The sequence below is a fragment of the Asparagus officinalis genome, chromosome 6 (genome assembly GCF_001876935.1).
Source record: "Asparagus officinalis chromosome 6, Aspof.V1, whole genome shotgun sequence".
Lineage (NCBI taxonomy): Eukaryota > Viridiplantae > Streptophyta > Magnoliopsida > Asparagales > Asparagaceae > Asparagus > Asparagus officinalis.
Window position 1 is genome coordinate 2,527,985 of NC_033799.1, and position 22,504 is coordinate 2,550,488.

The 22,504-nt window shown below is 36.0% G+C and overlaps 4 protein-coding genes across 5 annotated transcripts; 2 read left to right on the top strand and 2 right to left on the bottom strand.

Moving 5' to 3' along the window:
* Nucleotides 1–4,072, top strand: LOC109844385 (protein ECERIFERUM 26-like). The gene is given in 3 exon segments (XM_020413392.1): nt 1–346; nt 349–452; nt 3,078–4,072. Coding segments are annotated over 3 exon segments (1,197 nt in total). The 5' UTR covers nt 1–63; the 3' UTR covers nt 3,888–4,072.
* LOC109844384 (fructose-1,6-bisphosphatase, chloroplastic) lies at nt 6,909–9,393 on the bottom strand. Of its 2 annotated transcripts, none has more exons than XM_020413391.1 (3): nt 9,068–9,393; nt 8,299–8,695; nt 6,909–7,471 (listed from the first exon to the last, which is right to left on the bottom strand). In XM_020413391.1, exons 1-3 carry the CDS (start codon nt 9,086–9,088, stop codon nt 7,071–7,073), a joined length of 819 nt encoding a protein of 272 aa, XP_020268980.1. In that variant the 5' UTR covers nt 9,089–9,393; the 3' UTR covers nt 6,909–7,070. The 2 variants fall into 2 exon arrangements, with proteins under 2 accessions (XP_020268980.1, XP_020268979.1); XM_020413390.1 differs by having other exon boundaries at nt 9,033–9,391.
* On the top strand, nt 12,250–14,140 carry LOC109845007. The gene is made up of 2 exons (XM_020414189.1): nt 12,250–12,540; nt 13,768–14,140. Exons 1-2 carry the CDS (start codon nt 12,333–12,335, stop codon nt 13,923–13,925), a joined length of 366 nt encoding a protein of 121 aa, XP_020269778.1. The 5' UTR covers nt 12,250–12,332; the 3' UTR covers nt 13,926–14,140.
* LOC109844726 (pentatricopeptide repeat-containing protein At3g62890-like) lies at nt 14,389–16,226 on the bottom strand. The gene has a single exon (XM_020413839.1). It carries the CDS (start codon nt 16,224–16,226, stop codon nt 14,421–14,423), a length of 1,806 nt encoding a protein of 601 aa, XP_020269428.1. The 3' UTR covers nt 14,389–14,420.

Below are 22,504 nucleotides of genomic sequence, written 5' to 3' on the forward strand. Positions count from 1 at the left end.
CATCCCAACAAAGCCTCACTCCTCCACATAAAACCATCCTCCTTATGCTCACTATTGCCAACAATGGTCTCCGACTCTTCCGTCACCGGCCACATCCTCTCCTCCGTCGTCCCTTCCAACGTCACCGGCGACCTCCTCCACGAGCTCACCGGTGTCGACCTCGCCTCCAAACTCCACTACTTAAGGGCCGTATACTACTTCAAGCCGAGTGAGGCCGTAGAGAGGCTGACGATATGGCAGATGAAGGAGCCCATGTTCTTGATGCTTGGCGCGCTTTACGCGGCGGCTGGCAGGATCAGGCGACACGAGACAGGCAGGCCGTACATCAAGTGCAACGACAGCGGCGTGTAGAGGAGGGGAAGGAGATGGAGGAGGTTGACAGGGCCAAGCACCTTGTGTATGACAGGGTGCTCGGTCCTGATCTCGCTTTCTCTCCTCTGGTTTACCTTCAGGTGATCCACTGTCTCCTTATTTTTATTTTTTTAGGTTAATAACGGATACATCTTCTGTACTGTGATAGCTATATATATTTTTAAACTTTTTTTTTAAAAAAAAATTAGCATGCACACTGTATATTGGAATACCAATTAACAGAGATCTAGGCTTTTATTTGAAAAATAATATCGTTTGGGGGGTTTAGAAAGTGTAAGTTGAACTACAAGGTTTATAGACCGTAATTAAGTAGATAAGCCCAACAATATAAGATATATTTGATATATATTGCAAACGCTTGTTAACCCTTTTTATTTTAGTGCAATATAGCTATATCACAGTAGATAGAAGAAGAAAAAAAGAGTTGCTATGTATAGGATACTACGGAATACATCTGGTTACTTTAGTAGAAATGGAGAGTTTTTATTTAATTTCGATACCTTTTTTGTTTAGTACTACCTTGATAAAAGATGGAAACTTGAATATATACTTGTTAAAAGAACAACAGCTTTCTAATTATATGATTATTATGGTTTGTCTTGATTAAAGAATAGGGACGAGCATGTTTATCACAAGATATGCTGATAACCATACATGAAAGGAATCACACCTATGATTTAAAAATGGAAATTCCAATCCAAAACAAAAAGACTTGATCTAATACATTATTTTTCACTATTGGCTCATGACAACTCAAAGAGGAAAATATGCCAAACAAGACAACATTTGACACTCCCAAGTTTCAAAATTTAACCTCCAATTTCCCACCACCAGCTAACACTTTCCTAAAGAAAATCAATTATTGTTAATACACAATCATGTAATTTGTAGAAATCTAAGAGATATAAAGGTGGTGATGGCCTTTTCTTTAATAAAGAACAAATATAGAAAAGAGAAACACCTTCTAGATATCACCACTGTATACATTCACAAACAACACAAGTTATTGATGAACAACCATTTACTTACACCCACAATAACACAACCACCACGACACATAGAACTACTAAAATAAATTACAATATTGATGAACCAACCAAGATATATAACTAGAAGTCCTACGCCTATTGTATAAAAGTATATAATTGTATATACATCAACAAAAAAAAAGTTCATATTGTTAAGGAACCACCATATGGGGACATAAGAGTAATGCAAAGCATCCGGTCCTAACAAAAAAGGATGTCATAAAAGCAACTCCCCATCCTCAAAATGACACATCCAGGCACTTTATCCGTATTTATAGCTTCATTAATATTTCCCTTCACAGTTTTCACATTAGAGGCAAAATTTCACAGTTCAGAGAATTTATTGTGTAGCCTTTTTTAGATCCAATCATGCTATAGGCAACTGTTTATTAAATGTGGTCCTAAGTTGCACGAGATACTACTGGTTGGTAGTAAGCAGAAATGTTGAGATAATTAAACACAAAGCCAGAAATATAGAGAGACTATCACAAACACAATATTTACGTGGTTAATGTTGAGATAATTAAACACAAAGCCAGAAATATAGAGAGACTATCACAAACACAATATTTACGTGGTTCGATCAAATTGATCTACGTCCACGGCAAGAAATATAGAGAGACTATCACAAACACAATATTTACGTGGTTCGATCAAATTGATCTACGTCCACGGCAAGAATGGGCTAAATTTTATTTCTCTAAGTTTTCACACAAGTACAAATCTCTTGAGAGTGATTGCTCTGCTTGATTATGTAGCTCACTCCCTCTTCTAGTTGAAAAACCTTCTCTGAGTTTTAGAGAGAACGAGAGATCTTTAGAATTCAGTAGGACCCACCTCAAATTGACTTCTCTCTACACGAAGTGATGGCGATGACGACACTAATTTCAAGCGGCTTGTTGCTTCTGTGGCTCAAATCCAGAAAAGCCGCCAATGTTGAAAAAACTTAAGAAAGAAGTGAGGTGACAGAAATCTCCATCTCCCCAATGTCTTGTTGTGTTCTCTTTTCAAATTCAAATGGGCCTCTGTCAGATGTCTAAATTCAAGCCAATATCTACAAGAAATTACATGGCAACATCAAGAAATAGATAAGGGTACAAAGTTGGTTGGAGATATCAATAGCATATAGCTTTAACTGATTCACATGAACACTTTTATGAGGAGGGCTAGCTTGTGTTGGCATTAAGTTGGCAACTCTACATTTTCTTCAGGGGAAAAAAAGGATTTTTTTTTTTTTTTTTGCAAATATGGTATTTAGATTCCAGATGCATTTTGGTCTTATCTGGGTAAATATAAAGGCATGCTAAAATATGAAATTGAATTGATTACCAACATAATCTAGTTTAATGTGATATAGAGCTAATTAACCTCCCTAATTACGTACATTTTTTGTCATATTTTTATGAAGACCCCAAGTTGAATAGGGAGTTCAGTTCATGCAGTGCATTTGTGAACTCAAGTGTACCTAACAGCTACTCACCACCTAATAGCAATACACATCACGTGTTGTTACCTATCCGTATCAATATGAATATTCAATAATATTCTAGCATTTCCCTAAGGAAATATATAGTAAAATGTACAGTAATATGTGCATGTTTCAGTTGAACCATAATTGTATTTCTAACTTCAGATAGGATCTCAGTCTCTATATATGTCGTTTCCTTCCTAAAACAGTTCACTCGGTTCAAATGTGGAGGGCTCGCTATTGGTTTGAGCTGGGCTCATGTCCTCGGTGATGCAGTCTCTGCATCAAACAGCCTCAACCTCTGGACTCATATCCTTAATACTAACCAACCTCCAACCAAAATCCAGCATCAAAAAGAGACTGACAACAAAATTACTTTACCTATCACCGAGAATCCTCGCTCTCTCAAGAAAGTTGAACCGGTTGGAGATTTCTGGTTACCTTCCACCAGTCTTAAGATGGCTACCTTCTCCTTCAAAATCAGCAAGAGCAAGGTGGGCCATCTGCAGTCAAAGATGTCAGGTCATGTTCAAGCATTTGAGGCCATCTCTGCCGTAGTATGGCAGAGCCTGGCAATATTAAGAAATGACACCTCTGAAGAAAGAAAATATGTTTTGGGCAACAAGCAGATTATAAGCACAGTTTCCATCGATTCCTCAGTTGCAAAGCTTGAGCTATCAGAATTAGCGATGCTGATGAGGAACAGTGATAAGGATGAGAAGAAGTCCATTGCTGAGATTGTCGACAAAGGGGATGGGAAAGAAGACTTCATTATTTATGGTGCAAATCTGACATTTGCTGACATGCAAGGAGTTGACCTATATGGGTTGGAGCTCAAAGGCCAGAAGCCAGCTTATGTGGACTATAGCATTCATGGAGTGGGAGAAGAAGGGGCAATCTTGGTGCTTCCTGCTCCTGATGAATCTGGCACCGGGGGGAGAGCTCTGACTGTGATTCTACCAGAAGACGAGATCTTGAAACTTAAGGAAGTGCTTGCAAGTGAATGGAGTATTGCCTAAAGAAATTTGTTAGTTCCTCGGTTCAAGTTTGACTGATGCTTTAAAAAGAATATTGAATTGTTTCCGTTGGTTGTGAAAATTTAAGTGTGGAAGTGTATATGATGTTGAAGATGTAAGAAGGATGTTTTATTGTCCTGAAGTTCAAATAATTATCAGGCAATTGTGAAGCCAGATTTTAGTTTCCACAGGTAATTCTTCTGATAGAATCATATTAGATAATGCAGCATGCATGATTGACACATATCTACCTTTTCATCCATGATATAGTTCAGCTACATGGTGTTCTTTGGGTTTGTGATCCCTGAAACACACAGCTGCAGCAAATAAGCATGAATTAATGGAGAATAGTGCAAACATAAAAGATTGCATTTTAAGAAAGAATAATTTGAGCTTAGAAGCAAAAACTTGATATCAAGAATATCATAGAAACCTTCATAAAAAAGCCAATTTGTCATTGGGAAAAAGGCACTGTGATTGAGAAAGCTGATGAATGCTGCTGCTTTCACCACTTTGGGTGACTCCCATCATCTACAGCATCAATCTCTAGCAGTGAAGAAGTAACATATTGCTCATGATTTCCATTCAGTTATTTAAGCGTTGCTTTCCTGCCTCCTCATTGTGGATCACCTAAAGGACCGACACGGAAATAGTGCAGTGTCAGACAATACGACAGGCTTGCTCTCAACAACAAAGCCTTTATCCCATAATTTTGGGATCGGCTATATGAGTTCTAGTCCTCCATGCTCCATCAATCATAATTTCAACAATTTCCATAATGAATCATCCCAGTAGCTCTTCCTCATTTTAACCTTAATGGAAGCAATATGAGTTTTGTCCCCATGGATACGCTCATTTCTTATTCTATCTCTTACTGTATGTCCACTCGTCCATTGTAATATTGTCATTTCTACTAAACTCATTCTTGTTGGACACATTGTTCTTAATTGTCAATATTCTAATTCATAAAGGATTGTTGATCTTACAGTCTATAAAAAATTTCCTCCATTTTCATGGATATCATACAATTACAGGATTTTGGACGCACTTTCCCACCTTAACCGATAGGGTACAATTATGATTCGCATTTATTACATTACAGTTCCATGTAAATTTAGGCTTTGACGTCTAAATAGCATGACCAGGCAATGCATTAATATAATATCAAATTATCATTTTGAAAGTAACAAGAATTCATGAGCAGGGGAATGAGAAAGCATGAAGTGAGCAGGGGAATGAGAAAGCATGAAGAGCATAACTAGTAACATCGTGAATCATAAACATGTGGATACTTGGTTAAGATTTTACCATCATTCCAAAATGCATGTGATGTAGAACGGAAGTGATGATAAATAGTGCTCGGATGAACAATACCCGCGAACAATAACTTCTAGTTTTTTTAATTATTTTGTAAATAAAAAGGCCAAATAAAGAAAGATAAAAGATAAATAGGCTAGACCGGATTCACTCACATCATCTAACCTCTGAAAAACAATTGAAGAGGCTGGTTTTACACGCGGACGCCTAATTACGAAAATATGGCTTCACGCCTATGGAATCACTCCAAATCATATCTCAGAACTCATATGTTGCTCATCAATGTTCTCTTCCTCAAAATGAAACATTACAATCATTTTTACAGCCATAAAATAAAATCATGATCCTAACTAATTGATAACATCAAATCTAACAAAATAACAAAATTAAAAAAAATAACAAATCTAACTAAATAATAGGTCTAATCCTAAACAAATATCACAAAATCATATTCTTAAAAAAATCCTAACTAATACGGTCTTCTAGATGTCCTACATCTCCTCCTCTTTAAATTCAATATCCTTGTTGAAAATGCTAACTGAGATTGTAAGCTTCTACAGTGTCATCACGAAGGATTTTTGATCTTACTTGGGCTCAAGATTTGACCCTGGTGATGACTGGGCTCATGAAGTAGATCCATTTTTTTCTTTTTTTGCAGAGAAGAAGAAGATGAAAATGGACCTTTCGGCTTTGATACCAAATGATGCAGAACGGAAGTGATGATAAATAATGCTTGGGTGAACAGTACCCGGGGACAATAACTTCTCGTTTTTTTTCTTGTAAATAAAAAGACCAAATAAAGAAAGATAAAAGATAAATAAGCTAGACAAAATTCACCCACAACATCCAACCTCTAAAAAACAATTGAAGATGCCGGTTTCACACGCGGACGCCTAATCAAGAAAATATGGCTTCACACCTATGAAATCAATCCAAAACATCTCTCAGAACTCATATTTTGTTCATCAATTTTCTCTTCCTCAAAATGAAACATTACAATCCTTTTTATAGCCATAAAATAAAATCATAATCCTAACTAATCGATAACATCAAATCTAACAAAATAACAAAATTAACGAAATAACAAATCTAACTAAATAATAGATCCAATGCTAAACAAATATCTCAAAATCATAGTCTAAGAAAAATCCTAACTAATATTATAGTAATAACCTAACAGGACAATGGACGGATCACGAATTACTCATTTTTGAGAGATGCTTAGCCATAACCTGCAATATCTTTCTGTCGATTACAAATACCTATGCAATCTCCTAGCATAAAAAATTTAGAAAATTTCAGAGCATACCTTTCATGCGCTAAATAACGCCTCTGGGCTCTGGATATGTAATCTCCTGAGAAATCCTTCCGCTGCTGAGGAAAGATACAAGTATTTACCTGATCCTTGCATGTTATCCACAGAAAATTGTCATAAAACTAGCAAAAGAATAGGTGTACGAATGGAGGCCAAGCACCAGAACCCAATTACTTATCTCTGTGCATAGACAACATCACATCTTTCATGAAGGAAAATAGTGAAAAGTGGAAAGGAAAATAAAAGTGGCGCTACATTATCAAGCAAAAGCCTGTGGTTACATCATCGTTCTCACCTTGATAATATAAAATGCTAGAAGCTTGCTGTTTCAGATAACAATAGGTTAACAGATAAAAATATAAGTCAACATATAAATATGTACTCGAGCAGGCTAAACCAGCATCATAACAGTATAGATTTTTATATAAGGAAGACTATACAATCTGATAACATATAGAAGTAGACATGCTTAGATAAATACAAAAAATTTCTTTACACAGCAACTAAAACTACAAGAAAAAGCTTCTCATCCTGGCGATGAAATTTTTTCAGCATCAAACTTCATAACCAGGATTAACCTTTTGTTGAATATTATCATAGCTCTCTAATTCGTGCATATCCTCCGAGCTCCCCATAAATAAGGGAAGTCTTTGATGCAGCTTGACCGGTTGAATTGAAAGAATCCTTGTTTTACCATCAGATCCTCTACCTCCAGCATGCTCGACTAAAAAACTAAGAGGGTTCGCTTCGTAAACTAAGCGAAGATGATCCCTTGGATTCATGACTACTCCACCGTACATGAGTGTCCGATGCAAATCAGCAACCAAAGAACATATGTAACGAGCGGAGTATTTTTTAGGGAACTTCCCCTTACCCTGCCTTATGGTGTCAATGTACTGCCTTAAACCATCAGGCCAGTCAAAATATCGAGCATCATTCACAGAATATATCTGCCCTGACATCACAAAGACATTAAAATGAGACTTTAGAGTTTATACTGAACTGAAGTGTTCTCTATTATAAGAAGTTTAACTTGACACCTATAAACCATTTACTTCTTGGTATAATGTGAACTCTTTAAGCCTTCTCTTATCAGACAAGGGTCATTGTGATCCGTGGAGGATATTTATCGATTTGTAATAATCCATGATAGGAACTTGCCTACATATTGACACAATTTTTAGCATGATTTATTTATTCTTTGTCTTCCCTAAGATTTAATGTTCATATCCCTCCATGTTTCCTACAATAAGGGCTTTTCCACCTACAAAGAAACCTACTAGGTCCTATGAATGGTTGGTGCACGAAGATTCGAAGAATAATGATTTGATGCTAGGCTCACTGCCGATGTGATACAACGGAATTTGTCTTCTTACAAGAATTGAGTTTCTATTGAAGTAAAGTGTTCTCTTCTTACAATAAGTTTAACTTGACAGGTAAACCTTTACTTCCAAATTTTTAACCATATTGTGCATTCATCATCGTCAAAATTAGTGTCAATTAAGCCGCTTCTTATCAAATTTCGATCTTTGTGAAGGACACTTCTCTAGGTATGAACAGTCAATGATAGAAATTTAGTTTCTTATTGACAAGATTTTATACCATTGATCTAGATTCTTTGACTCAACCCTTCTTCCTTGAACTTTAAGGTTCATATCCCTCCATTTCCCCATGTTTCTCACAAAGAAAAACTCATAATGACGTGATGATTCAGTCCTAGAATATTCACGAACTAGACCTGTGGAAATATAAATTTTTTTAGGGAAGTCCAAGAAATTTTACCCCGCGGAGGAATTCGTATAGTAGGATGTGTTAAGACAAATTCTCCAGTTGAATGATCCAGCGTGAATGCGTGAGTTCCCGACCCAAAGCTAATGCACAAAATAGTGGCAGATGAATATAAGACATAGCCAGCAGCAAGAAGCCGAGTCCCTCTTTGAAGAGAATTAAGCTGTGCCTTCTCCTCAACGGGAAGATGGTCTAATTCAGAAAGCCTACTATATATTCCAAAAATTGTTCCAGTTGGAATGGAGGCATCAATGTTTCTAGAACCATCTAGAGGATCAGTGACAACCACGAACGGGCCGTTGTCGGTCAACCAAACTGGCTCTCCATCTTCTTCTGATGCCATGACAGCAACTTTTCCTGAGCTCCGAAGGGAAGATAGTATTATGTCATTCTACAAGAAGGAAAAAAATTCCTGTTAAAATGCAAGAAAAATGGCAGCACGGGATATCACAAGGATAGTTGAGATGGTTTGGCTTTGAATACACACTACTTATAAGACATGAAGTTAACGATATACTTGAATTCAACAAACATATTATCTTGAATAAACTAGTATTACAGTGAAACCGCATCGACTAAGATCCTATAAAGAGAAGAAACCATAAAAAAATTTCATCACGAAAAAATACACAAAATCACCAAAAACGCAAAAACCCAACCGACCCATATCTCACATCCCCCCAATTCAAACAAAAAGCTAATAAAATGAACAAAACAGGTTCAATTACCGAGACCAAATCGAGGGGCTTGGGCTTATCCCTACCCGAATCCGACACCGGCCCATCGCCCCCAGCCGCCAAACTTCTCCCAAATTCCGACCCAAAAGGAGAAGAGACGACGGAAGAGATCCTTTTGCAAGCAGACTGCAGATGGGTCACCAGGATGGCGAGGTCATCTCCAATGCTGATGGAGTCCGATTGGGGCCTGGACATGAACTCGAGCAGAGTTTGGGGACCCATTTGGGATTTGGCGCTGAACGAGGAGAGGAGAGGTTTAGCTCGGGGCTTGGAGAATGGGAGGCTGGGGCTGAAGAAGAGCGGGGATTTGATCATCGCAGAGGGATTAATGAAAGAGGAGAGGGTCTCACTGGAGGGAGACGGAGATAATTAGATAGAGAGAGGGGTTTTGGGCTTGTCTTTGGGCCTTACATAGCTTAGCCCAGTAAAGAGGCCCAAATTGAAATGATTTTTTTTATTTTTTGGTGGTGTAGTTTAGGTGGCGTTTGGTTGTTTGCAACTAGAGTTGCAATGCAAGTGTCACTTGCATGCAACTGAGACGTTGCAACTCTTCTTACATGCAACTACAGTTGCAATTGTTTGGTTTAAAATTTAAATTTTGTAACTTATAGTTGTAGTTGTTTGATTATGCTTATAACTTAACATATGCAACTCATAAAATATTTTTTTAAAAATAATATTTTTTAAAAAGTAATATTTTTTAAAAAATAATATATTTTTAAAAAATAATATATTTTAAAAAAATAATATATTTTTAACAAATAATATATTTTTAACAAATAATATATTTTTAAAAGTTAATATAATATTTTTAAAAATAATATAACATATCATTTAAAATATATATTATTTTTAAAAAATTATATTATTTTAAAAATACATTATTCAAAAAACATATTACTTTAAAAATATATTGTTCAAAAAATATATTATTTTAAATATATATTATTTTTAGAAAATTATATTATTTTAAAAATACATTATTCAAAAAACATATTACTTTAAAAATATATTGTTCAAAAAATATATTATTTTAAATATATATTATTTTTAGAAAATTAAAAAATATATTATTTTAGAAAAATATATTATTCAAAAAATATATTATTTTTAAAAATATATTATTTTTAAAAATATATTATTTTAAAAAATATATTATTTTAAAAAAAATATTATTTTAAAAAATAATATATTATTTTAAAGATAATATATTACTTTTAAAACTAACATATTATTTTGAAGAAATTATTATAATAATAATTATTTTAAAAGATTGATGTTGTTTTTTTTTAAAAACGTTTTTGAAGAAATTATTATAATAAGAATTATTTAAAAGATTATTTTAAACCTTAAATGAATTTATTTTTGAAATATTAAGTAATGATTTTGATTTTAATAAATTTATGTCAGTTGCAACTAAGTTGCAACTATGACTTGCGGCCATTTTTGACGTAAGTCATATGTTGCAACTAAGAGTTGTTTTGCAACTGTGATTGCAGCTGCAACTGTGAGTTGCAGCAAAACAAACACATGCAACTAATCAAGTTGGACCTAGTTGCATGCAACTGGAGTTGCAACCACTCCAGTTGCAGCCTACCAAACAGCCCCTTACTATGGACCAAGTTGGTATTGGTGGAGCTCATAAAAAGTTGATGAGGGGGAAATTTTCCTCTTCATTCCCTTCTTCTTCATTATCCTCCAATTTGGGGTGTAACATTTTGGCACAAATTTCCCCTCCATTCCCTCCTTTACCCTCATAAATGCAGCTCCTAAACAATGTTTAAATTACATTTATCTTCCCCTCCCCCTCTCTACCCTCCATCCAAACAGGATATAAAAGTAACTTTAAGCTGCTGGGAAAAAATAGTCGTTAGATAATTATATAAGAATAGCAGATTCGCAGAGCAGTTAAAGTAGTATTTGGTAAAATTATGCTTTATTAAAGTAAAAATAACCACAACACATATAACTTTAGCTTCATATTTATTTGTAGTAAAAAAATATTATCAAATTATTTTGGAAAGTGGAAAAAAATAGAGAACGTACTTTCTTAATAAGGTGCTTTAGTACTACTTTATATTTTGCAAAAATCTTATCTAGATAATGAAAGTAAATAAAAAAAAATCCTTTTTCGGTTTATCATGAAAAGTGATAGCAAAAAGTGGACAAACAAAACTAAACGGATATGTGAAAACTTTTAAAATATATTATCTCTGTCCTCTCTCTTCACTTTTCATCCACTTTTTTGAAATTTTTAAGAAAGTGAAAGAAGCTAAAATGCTGATGTTGCAGCTTCTCTTTCTAGTTACTTTCCGTTCATTTAACACCTAGGGGCTGTTTGGTTGTTGTTGGTAAAGTTGTGTATTTATGACACAACTTGGAAAGTTGTTGTCCACCTCATCAATTTCACTTTTATACTTTCTTTGTTTGTTTTTTATTCTATTGGAATCATAAAACACTTGTTTGGTTTGCAAAATGAAACTTTAATTGTTTGTTTGGAAAGTGTAAAAAGTGATCCCTACTCAAATGATCATATTGGTTGGAATTATTTTTTCTTAACTTCAATGTTAGCTTTCTCATAAAATCATGTCTTTTTTTCATGAAATCACTTTACAAGTCACATCAGCATATGAAATCACTTTACACTATTTTCACAACTACAAACAAACAATTGAAAGTGATGAAAGCTAACATTGGGACCCACTTTTTTACACTTTACATCCTTTTACATGGTAATAACATACAACCAAACAGCCCCCTAGCAAACAGGAAAATAAAGGAAAATAAAGTCACTATTTAATATTATTTTTTATTCATTTTTTATTTACTTTCTGCTTGCTAAACATATCCTAAAAATGGTTCTTATAGTACAAAAAACTATGAGCAGACAGAAGTTGCTTTTCAAACATTCCCGCATTGCTTAATTGACCCCAAAAAGCAAGTTTTGATGAGCATGAAAAGGGGAAAAAAAGATCAAAAGTAAGTAGAAGCACACTAAAAAAAAAGCAAAATACAAAACTGGCCTGAAAAAAACTGACTTTCCCCCGAGTCAGAAACCGTGGCCTGTATTTGGGCTTTAATACTCAGTATCAGATATACCTGGGCCTGGGCCTAAAGAGGACCCAGTATAAGAAATTATACGTGCTTCCCACGGAAAGCCCAACTACTATATAAGCCAAAAGCCCCGACGTTCGCTCTTCCTCTTACCAATTCGGCCGCCTCTTGTGCCGAACAAAACCCTAGAAACCCCCCCCCAAAAAAAAAAAAAAAAGAAAAACCCTAGAAACCCTAATGGCGAAATCGATGAGATCGAAGAGGAAGAAGAGGCTTCGAACCCTGAGGAGGGAGATCGCAGAGCCCTTCTACGACAAGAAGGAGGATGCCAAGCTCAAGGCCCAGGAGGCCGCCCTCAACGCCCCAAAGCTCCCCGTTCGCATGCCCAAGCCCAGCTCTGATTCCATGGAGCTCATCACCAACGAAACCTCGTCCAACTCAATGGGTAAACGATGAAATTAGTTTTTGATTTCTTCATATTTTTGGCTGAAATCATAGAATATTTTGCATCGTAGAATAAGCTTAGTGATTTATTCAAAAAAAAAATCGAAATTTGGCGAAAGGAAAGAGAAATTGAAACAATGGTCGATGTGGGTTTGGGGAGTTTTAGTAAAATGACAAGCTTTATGTTAATTTGTCATTTAGTAGAAGATTGAAAGCCCAACTGTCGATTGCATATATTATCAATAACATTCTCATCTAATCTTTTACCCAAGAGATTTTGTTAGAAAGCAAAGCTCTAGCGGTGAGTATTCTGTATTGCTTATTTCATGGCAAGAACTGTGGATAGGGGAGGGATTTGCAATGAGAAGGCTATGTTATTTTCTTTTCTAATAGAGATCGTGGAATAGAGATATCAACCTTAATATTTGCTAAGGACCAAGTGATTTCTTTTGTTTCAGGCTCTGTTATCCAGAGATTGCTTCAGTTGGTAAGATCACATTGATTCGTTAACCAAGAATTTTTGTGAGAAACACCCGAGCTTGTGTGAAAAGTTAAAACTCGACCATCAACGAATTATTTGGGCAGTTTTAAATTTATTAATAATTTCATAACCGCGATATGAAAATTAATCCTTCGATGAATATAGGGATGCCGACTATCTCCAACTCAGGTTCTCAGTATTAACATCATTGGAGCCTTTTCTCATTAGAATAGTGCCTAATGTCAACCTTTTGAAGCAAAGAGATATGGAGTAGACCTTAGATAACTTGGTTAGAAGCAATTAAGAAGTATATGATAATGGTTAACCTAATAGAGGGTAAGGCCAAAAATCGAACAGATTGGAAGCATAGAATTCATGTAGCTGACCCCAAACATTACGGATAAAGGCTTTGTTGTTGTTGTTATTGGTGCCTGATGTCAACCTTTTGAGGTGGTGCTTTATTTCTTTGTGCAAACTCCAGATGATGGAGACGCTCCCTATAATTCTTAAATATCAAAGAACAATGAAATATGGACTAATTAAACACCCAAGATATTTAAGTAAGTTTGATGCTTTTGTTCCTTTAGCTGGCAGAACCTACATCTCTTTCTTTTTACATTTAGATGTGTCAGATAACCGATTAGAGACGTCATCAAGTATGCAGTATATCTGAGCATACATGTAGGAAATAGGATATGTTTCCCACCTTGTGCTTAACCTGCTTTTTTCCTATTTGTTTTTGAGCAGATGTAGAAATGGCCGATGGAGGAAACGATCAATCCAAATCATTATTGAAGCCTGTAGGTGGTATTGGGAAGAAGAAATTGAAGATGAAACTGCAGCTGAAGAAAGAAAAGCGTCGCAAAAGAGGAAAAGGGAAGGTTAGGAGGAAGCACAACATATAAATGCGTGTCTTGGAACTCTTTGCTTTGGCCGCAGTCTGCCAACGGTGTTTACTACACCGGTAGTAATGTAATGTTGTGTTACCAATTCCGGTTGAACGCGGTTTAGTGTGTAACGACCTTGGTTCGGAAAAGATATGATAAGTTATTTCAGTGTTTTTGCCGTACTATGAATGTTGATTTTAATTAACCCTCTCCTAGGATGTTCCTTGTTCACATTTTTCCAGACTTTTTGACTGATATTTTACCTTGAATCTTAAGTGTATCTTTACAGGAGATCTGCATATTGTTGATTTCCTGTTGGGAGTTTCAGTGTATCATTCATTTGAGCATGATTTCGAATTGGCATGAACTTACCATCTATTCAGTTACATCTCTGTAAACTGGTGCTGATTTCAACCTGTATGCAAAAAATGACGCAAACAGTAAGCTTTGCATTGTACAAAAGGCTTGCGCTCTCAGATTCAAAAATATAATGCATGTTGTTGTTCTCAGGAACTACCAGTAGTCCCGACAAGAACAAACCCCAGCTTTGAAACAATGAAACCTATTCACATCCCTCACTATAATCTCCCTCTCATAAACCTTCGACACAAACTTGATCATCATATGACAATCTCCACAAATGCGAAGATTCTTGGTCACTCTCAGAACCGCCCCAGCCCTCGTCCTCAAGATCCCAAATGCCACAGCGAGCTTCTCGCTATGAGTCATCAGATTACATTCCTTCTCCTCCTCGCTCACATCATGAAGAACGAAACTAATATCGGGTACATAACCCGCTGCTCTGATTCTCTTCGGTAAATCCTCTAAAAACATGTAGATCTCCCTCATCTCTGGGTGATCGTTCTTTCCACAGAAGAACGCATGAGCCTTGCCATTGATCTCAATCCAACTACATCCAGGGCTCTTCTTCACTCCTCTCTCTTTTAACAGACTTCTCAGTCTTTTAGCTTCCTCCCATCTCCCAACATTTGCATACATATTCGACAACAATGCATAATTTCCACAATTTTCGGGCTCTAACATGAACAAGCGCTTTGCGGCGATCTCTGCAATGTCAAGGTTGCGATGGGTACGACATGCTGAGAGGAGCGCGCCCCAGACGCTAGCGCCAGGCTCAACATCCATTCGTTCAATTATTCCCAATGCTTCGTCCAAACGGCCTGCACGGGCCATGAGATCGACGACGCAAGCGTAGTGCTCTGACCTTGGTTCGACATTGTGATTTGCCTTCATAGATTCGAAATACTTCATTCCTCGATCGACTAAGCCACCATGACTGCATCCGGATAGCAAAGAAGTGAATGTGATTGCATCGGGAGCTACCCTTGATCGGATCATATCCTCAAATGTTTCCACGGCCTCAGTTCCCATCCCATGGGAAGTGTAGGCCGTTATCATCGCGTTCCAAGCAACAACATCCTTATCATCGATACAAATCCTATCGAAACAACTATGCGCATCCCTAAGACTTCCGCATTTAGCATACATCGTGACCAGCGCGATCTGCACGCCTACATGCCTATCGAGGCCCATATCTGTAGCATACCGATGAATCCTCCGCCCTTGCTCGAGCGCACCAGCCTGCGCGCACGCCGGAAGCACGCTCGCCACCGTCATCCAGTTTGGCCTAACGCCATCGCAACCGCTCCTCACCGTCATCAAGAACTCATCGAACAACCCCAAAGCTCGATCTGCAACCCCGTTCTGTGAGTAGCCCGCTATCATCGCGGTCCAAGAAACGACGTTTCGTTCGGTTTCCCGCATCGTCCCAAACACCTCCTCGGCGCTTCTAACATCCCCAGTCTTCATATAGCCGTCAATCAAGGCGTTCCAACACGACGCATCCCTGAGAAACATCCCATCAAACACCTTGCGCGCGCGACCAACATCGCCGCACTTCACGTACATGTTGATCAAAGAGCTACCAACATACCTATCACCCTCGAACCCGAGTATCAAACACAACGAATGAATCGATTGCCCAAGAGGGAAAAGGGGGATGTCCGCCGACGCCTTGAGGACGAAGGGGAATGTGTAGTGATCGGGGGCGAGGCCGATGGCAAGCATTTGGACGAACATTTGGAGGACAGAGTGAGGGGAGCCAAAGCGGGAGTGGCCGCGGATGATGGCGTTGAAGAGAAGTGGTGGAGGGCCGCGGGTCTCTGAGAGAGTGCTACGGTGACCCAGGTCGTCTGGAGGAACACGCACCTTGGCGGCCGATGGATGGCCCCCAGTATCTTCGGTGTGAGGGGCGGGCGAGATGGGGACATGGCCTGGGGGAGGGGAGAGACGGGCCATGGATGCTTGGCGGCGCGCGAGCCCGGCTATAGGAGTTCGGTACCGGGCGATGAGCGGAAAGAGGGAGGGTAGGCGGATTCGGTTGTGTTGGCTTTGGATAGGTGTAGTTTTGCATTGGGAGTCTTGGGTTGGATCTTGTATGTAATTTTGATCGAAGATGTGCATGGGGTTTTGGGAGAGGGTAAGCGAGTTTGCGTGCATTCGGTTCTCTTCTTTTTTTTTTTGGAGGGAAAGTGTTCTCGGGAGGTTTAATCTCTGTAATCTGAGGTTTTAAAGAAGGGGAGAAATTCAAATGTGGCGATTTTTGCATATAGGTACTGTTACTATTTGAATTTTGAGTGTCACGGATTTAAAGCGAGCGAATTTTCTAAAAATTCACACCACTACGTGAGTCCAGACTTTAGCTCATAAAATAACCGCTCAACCTACATATTAAAATATAAAAAAAAAATAACCCTCAACTCTCGCTGATATTTTACCTTGAATCTTCTAGGAGATCTACCCAATCGAAAGTAGTGCATATTTATGCAATGATATAAACTTTGAAATGCAACTCTCGCAATGATGTATACCTTGATATATGCAATGATATACGGACTTTTACCAATTCAATCCAATGGAGCGCGTATTTCTGCATTAATGATCATGTGAATTTTTGAATAGTAACCTTAAGTTGAGAACTTGATATATGGGCTTTTCCATTATTTCCACCAGAAGTATGTGATACTGTGATGTTTATATCTTAGATAAAATTTGATCCCATACACGAATTAATTGCAATCTAGCAAAAGATAGAAACACAAAAGAGGGTATCTCAAGCTACAATTAAATCAGATTCAAACATAATACACGCTTGCGTCCTCAAGATTAAAAAAAAAAGGATCATGATTTCAATAATTGATCAAGTGAGGATTATTTGCATATGGGTGAGAAATTCCTTTTGATTTTTGGGTACAGTGCATATATAGCTTCCTCTCTAAGGTTAGTTTAATCATGAAACTGAAGCATGTCTTGGTTAAATTTTATGGAGAGAATGGTTGTATTTTGATTGTTGTGTTGTTTGGTACATGATGTGTACATATTTATACATATCATTGTCAATCAATCTCCATGGTTGTGGGAGATGATTTAGTCACATGTTTTTCATTTGCAAGTTCACAAGTGTGGGAGAGAATCAGGCAATCCATAATGGGAAGGTATTTGGAATTATTTGACACGTGTTCCTTAATTTTCTACGTGGTTGAACTGGAGGGAATTGCCATGAATTGTCATTCTTTTTATGACCTTGATTTCCCTTGATTGCTTAAAGCCTATAACAAATCACATCTCAGAAAAAACTGTTATGTATTCTTTTATCTGATCAAAGCAAGACATGCAGACTGTTGGTCTAAGTGCGTAGACCAAATCTGAATAAAAAAGATGAAGAAAACAGTCTAGTCGTTGGCCGGTTGACCGACGGCGGAGATCCGGTCGACCACGATGCCTGCAGAAAAATAGGCAGAAATCAAAGCTCTGGTCGGTCGACCGAGGGCCTTGATCCGGTTGACCGTAAGCATGCACCAAAACCCTGTCGAAATTGACATACTGGCCGGTCGACCGAAGCACATGGCCCGGTCGACCGGGAACGAAATTTCCAGTTTCCTAAGCTGTTTGGGAAACTGTTTTAGGCTAGGATCTTATATATACCTAAACGTTTTTAGAGTTATGTGAACACGTGAAAAAGATAGTTTTGATGGCTATTTGAGAGAGATCTCAGAGAGATAAAAACCTATTTGTGGGCATTGTAATCTTCTTTAAATTAATCAAATAATTGTGTGGTGTGGCTCCCGAGGGCGTAGGCACGTTGCCGAACCTCATTAAATCTGGTGTGTTCTTTCTTGTTTACTTTTCTGTAAATTTTATCTTTTATTTGTGGTGATTTTTCTACTTTCATACTCTCAGACACAAGGTCCGGAAGGGCACGGATTCGATTTGATTGTTTCGAATCCCTAACATAGACAACTAATTTCATCGGAAACTGACACGTGAACACATAATCTTATCTTCATTTAAAGGAACTTCATCAAATTAAAACTATCAATAATTAAAATTTTGTAATAGTTACATAGTTGGTAATCCTAATTAAAACATGACTATCTAATTTGAATCTAAAATAAAAATCATTTGCGGTCTTTTTCATGAGTTTTTTTTACCTTTTCTTTTTAAAGTTTTAATGATATTTAAAAAAGAAGGATATAAAGGAGGGATTTGTGGTTAAAATTAAATTATCTAGTTTTGAATTTCAAAATAGAAATAAAGACATCTACACAATTTTCTTTATAATAGAAAAGTTCAATCTACTTTTCATCCCATTCATCTCATGTATTATGTTCAAAACAGTACGATAAAATTCAAGGATAGTATCACGTTCAGGTTTATATCATAAGCCACTGGTTTAAGCTATTTGTATACTCAAAAAAAAAAAAAAGTTTTGCTCAGCAAATGTGAAAAAAGAGGAGTAGCAACCAAAAGAAAAAAAAAACTTTAGAACAATTTTATTTTATTTTTTGGTTAAACTAGCTTTTAAGTTATGAAGGCTTAATTTACTAAGAATTATCGTTATTTATTAGGAGGTGTCGCTTTCTCTTTTTCATATTCCCTCAACAATTTATTTACTCTTTTCCTTCCCTATTCAAGCAAATGAATCTTTCTCCGAGAAAAAGGAAAAGAAAATAGAACCATATATAAAACCTCTACACCTGCATTTTTAATGTTTGAAGGTAAAGACTTGGGTAACACTGACTTCATCAAAAGCCACGAATGAGTTTTATCTTGATGTCATCCTTATTATATATTAGTGATGGTAGTTTAGCCAATGAGCAATAGTTCTGTATATAGTTGACCATCGAAAATGATTGGCTTACAAGTTACAAGTATAACATTTTTATTAAAACAAACAATTAAAAATTGTCACCTAATCGTCATTCTCATGTTAATTAATTATAGACAAGTGTGTGAATAATATCTTATCTATATATAATATGATATAGTATAGTATAATATACATAATGTTAGTAATTAAAATGAGATTCCATCTCAAATACAGATATGGATACCTCATAATCAAAACCATAGTTCATTAATAAAGGCAGCATTAATGCACAAGGGAAGAAAACCATGTAGATTCCTCAATCCTCTTGATTCCATATTGATTTCATTTCTTGCTAAATATATAGTATTATGTATTAAAGAAAGCCCCGTTTTGTCATTGTGAGTCACACTGTTAGAATTTCGAAAATACCCTTACATTTGGAAAAACAAATTCTAAATGTCCGTTCACTTGGAAAAGTGTGATAATATATTTAAATTACTAAAAGTTATCTAAACATGATAGAAATTCAAATACTTGATCTAAACATGAGTTATCTAAACATGATAGAAATTCAAATACTTGATCTAAACATGTTTAGAAACTGAAAAATATAATCTATATCAAACGGAAGCAATAGAAATTCAAATACTTGATCTAAACATGTTTAGAAACTGAAAAATATAATCTATATCAAACGGAAGCAAGAATTAATTAAACTAACCTTCAGCCATTGTTGTCTCACACAATGGATAATGGATGTTGATTTCGAGAAGATCTTCTAAACCTTATCTCTTCACTAATAGATGGTGTATTTTCCCTTTCGAAAATTGAAGAGCAGGTATTAGGGACCAACCGAGATATATACTCTTTTTTTTCACTCTCCATCAAAGAGCAATAACCGAATTAGTGGTTTTTTCACTCTCTCCATCAAAGAGCAATAACCGAATTAGTGGGCAAAGTGGTTGGTTAAGTTATAACCAACTCTCTTGATGATGGGAAGTTATTGGACCATTTTGTAACCAAACGAGAAAATAAAACCAACAAAGTGAACAACAATGCCCTCACCCTAATCAAAGGGAATGGATATCCACAAATTTTTTTTTGGGGTGGGGCTTTGGGAACAAGGAAATAGCCTTGAACTTGGAAAAATCCAAAAGAAATAAAATAAAAATAACACTCAAAAATCATATTTATTAATTTTCTTAACAATTTGATTACAACACTTCCCCATGTTTAATATCATATATGCATCTTGCGCACCGGAGTCATTGTGTGGATAAAGAAATACTGATGAATTTCATTTTGAGCTAAAAAAAGATGATCAGAAAAGTTTTTTTAAAAAAATTAATGTGCGTGTTTAGAAAATTCAAACTAAAATCACATCGTTAACGAATATTATGCTTAATAACAAATAAGTTTGTGATGAAATGATCTTCCACAAGTGTAATATTCACTGATTTATTCAAACATGAGAGAGTCTTAATTATGATGACTTAAAATACGTGTGGAAGTATTTTAATTTGGTTAGGTCAATGACAATTGTTTTTTTGGATTTCTCCATGTGCTGGTCAGTCAACTACTCTTGGATCTGTTCATGTGTCTATTTTTTTTTTAAAAAAAAAGTTTTTCCTTCTTTTTATTGCCTTTTATAAATATTTGGGCAAATAACTGTTCCTAGTCTACCTTGAAGTAGAAGCCACGGGCTGAAATTTGATAGGTCTGAAGACACTCTTTTGCTTCTAATATAGCATTTTTTTCTTTTTTTTTGGGTATAGAACAATGTCAAATTTCTATGAGATTAAAATGGTAATTAATAAGAAAAATTTACCGGCTATGCTAGTAATAACTAAAAAGTAACGGCATTAGAGAGAATCATAAAAACCTGCAGCAAAAAAAAAAAAAAATCAATGTTCTATGAATAGGAATTGTTGGATTATTTTTCTCCCTCATGAACGTAGGGCCACAACATTTTAGCGACTTGACTTGACTTAGCTCGCACTCGACAATTACTTGGAAACAAAAGACTTGACAATGGCAAAATTGTATACAGGTCCTAGTCTTTCTTTTTATTGCTATGAAGTACATTTAACGCTCAATAGGGAGGAATCGCCCGTGGCATACGTTCATTCTTAAAATGACAATTAACCATTAAACTGTATTAGACATTGATAACTACTTTAACCCCCCCAAAAAAAATTTGTATCTGTTAGGTTTTTCGCCAACAATGAATGCAAAGAATGAAGAAGAGCATTTGGAATTTAATTATTAGATTGCACTTGTTAATTATTTGAACGTGTCAAAAGTTTGTTTATTTAGTGTAAGTAGATATGCTTTAGCCTTTTCCATCCACTCAAGCTATCAATTTTGATTAGCTTTTAAAGTGTTGAAATTTGTACCACCCTAAATAGCTTTCAAGTATATTGATTGTTCACAAAGGAAACCAATTTTAGGTGTAATTTTTGCAAAGAAAATTTACTAATATTAGTCCAAATCATAAGGACCAACCCATCTATCATTTTCACTCTCCCACCTCCTCCAGTAGAGGTTGGTCTCCTGTTATCTTTTCATTCTCATGCCCCCTATCTTACGTTATGAACTGAAAATACTTTATATATAAAAAAATCATATTTGAAGCTAGGTCCAACAAAACCAACCTGACTTCAACTGAAGATGATAACAACATTAATTAATACTAATGATAAGAAGAACCATAATGACAATAGCAACATCTAAGAGGGTGTTTGGGGATGTTTATTTTTGGTCAAACTAGCTTTTAAGTTTTAATTTTTTATTTCTACATGTTTGGTAAAATGTCAAATAAGTTCGCTTATAAGTCCCATTTTGAAAAGTTTGTATAGCCCAGCTTTTGAAAAACTAGCTTATAAGCTCACTTTAAAACGATAGGCTTGACCAAACAAATTACTATTCTACTCAAATAATTTTTACAGTATTTTTATCAAAAAAACCAAAAGCCATTAAAAACCAGTATAACTAATAATCTTCAAAGAATAAGTCTTCCCAAACACCCTCTAAATCTCTCTCTTTAAAGCTGAACTATTAATAATGAAAATTAACATTAAAAGTTTTCCCTCTCAACAAGGCCATTGTTTATAATTGAAGCGAGAAGCCTCCCCCACATGAACAGTATTATGAATCACCCTAATTTGGAGGGCTAAAAAATGAGGTAAAAAAAAGATGTTTGAAATTTAAGCCCTCGATATGAATGGGCACTTCCGACATGAGAAGTGTCATGATAAGAAAATGAGAAGTTGTATCTTCATACTCGACTAATGTTTCATCGAATATTCACACAGACAATCCTCAACGGTTCAGATCATCAATAAATCTAGATCATACTTGACACTATGCATGCTAATTAAGAGCATGAGAAATACAATATCATTTACTAAAGAAAAATAAGTTCCTA

Bases quoted from the DNA above. Each gene is read 5' to 3' on its own strand.
- LOC109844384 (XM_020413390.1), bottom strand. From the start codon at position 9,356: ATGATCAAATCCCCGCTCTTCTTCAGCCCCAGCCTCCCATTCTCCAAG. The intron at 8,696-9,032 runs GTAATTGAACCT...TCCTTCTTGTAG, and splicing joins AGCCCCTCGATTTGGTCTCG to AATGACATAATACTATCTTC. The intron at 7,472-8,298 runs GTAAAATTTCTT...TTGTGATGTCAG, and splicing joins TATACGAATTCCTCCGCGGG to GGCAGATATATTCTGTGAAT.
- LOC109845007 (XM_020414189.1), top strand. From the start codon at position 12,333: ATGGCGAAATCGATGAGATCGAAGAGGAAGAAGAGGCTTCGAACCCTG. The intron at 12,541-13,767 runs GTAAACGATGAA...GTTTTTGAGCAG, and splicing joins AACCTCGTCCAACTCAATGG to ATGTAGAAATGGCCGATGGA.
- LOC109844726 (XM_020413839.1), bottom strand. From the start codon at position 16,226: ATGGCCCGTCTCTCCCCTCCCCCAGGCCATGTCCCCATCTCGCCCGCC.